The sequence below is a fragment of the Onthophagus taurus genome, chromosome 6 (genome assembly GCF_036711975.1).
Source record: "Onthophagus taurus isolate NC chromosome 6, IU_Otau_3.0, whole genome shotgun sequence".
In the NCBI taxonomy this organism is placed as follows: domain Eukaryota; kingdom Metazoa; phylum Arthropoda; class Insecta; order Coleoptera; family Scarabaeidae; genus Onthophagus; species Onthophagus taurus.
The window spans coordinates 18,845,339-18,846,250 of NC_091971.1; the positions used below are offsets into that span (position 1 = coordinate 18,845,339).

A 912-nucleotide genomic window follows, 5' to 3' on the forward strand; every position below is an offset into this window, starting at 1 on the left:
TTATTATCTGAAGTGATCACTTCACCATCTTAAAAAGAAAATAAATAGTCGTGAATTTATTTTTGAATTTCTAAAACATTCAAAAATGTTTAAGATATGTGTTAAGATTTTCGTAAGTATTTATTCTCATAATTAATTTGTTGTGATTTTTTTAATTTCTTTAGATTATCACATTAATATCTACAATATGTAAATCATACCAAAACGATTTAAAAAATTCGAATCTTATTCCAAAATTATCAACTTCTTACTCTTTTGGTTATGATATTGAAGATGATTCAACCCGAAATGTTCAATTTCGAAACGAACACCGACACGAAAATGGCTCTGTAACCGGAAGTTACGGATATTTACAACCTGACGGAAACTTGCACAAAGTTACCTACATAGCGGATCAATACGGATACAGGTTTTTTTTTATTTCAACAAAAAATTTGTGTAAACTTACATGTTATTTGTAGAGCTTCTGTAGAAATTAAACCTCGTGGGGTTTTAAAACCAGTTCATATCAATCGTCCTGAAACGCAATTATTCGATTTTTCTTCAAATTTGCCTCCAGCAAAACTGTTAGATGAAAATAAATTTAATGAACCAGAAATTCCTAAACGTTCTAACCCGGCTTACGAACAAGACAAGTTACGAGGAAATTTTAAATATGGAAATTTAAAAAATACAAACCAATTGAATTTTAATGAATATTATAAAAGTCGAGGATTTTCAAAAGATTCATTTCCTCATAATGTGCCGAATTACATCAGCAAAAATGTAGTTGAGAAACCTAAATATCGAATGGAAAGAGGATTCGTGCCGTATTTTCCGGAAAAGCAACAAGATCTAGATGTGTATAAGAAATTATTTAAGAATTATTATGTTATTCCTTTGAAATAAATCTTTTTTATGTAAACTTAAAAA

The 912-nt window shown here is 28.4% G+C and overlaps 1 protein-coding gene across 1 annotated transcript; it reads left to right on the forward strand.

Annotated features, from left to right (window-relative positions):
• LOC111418946 (uncharacterized) lies at positions 1–912 on the forward strand. The gene is made up of 3 exons (XM_023051659.2): positions 1–112; positions 165–409; positions 462–912. Exons 1-3 carry the CDS (start codon positions 86–88, stop codon positions 886–888), a joined length of 699 nt encoding a protein of 232 aa, XP_022907427.2. The 5' UTR covers positions 1–85; the 3' UTR covers positions 889–912.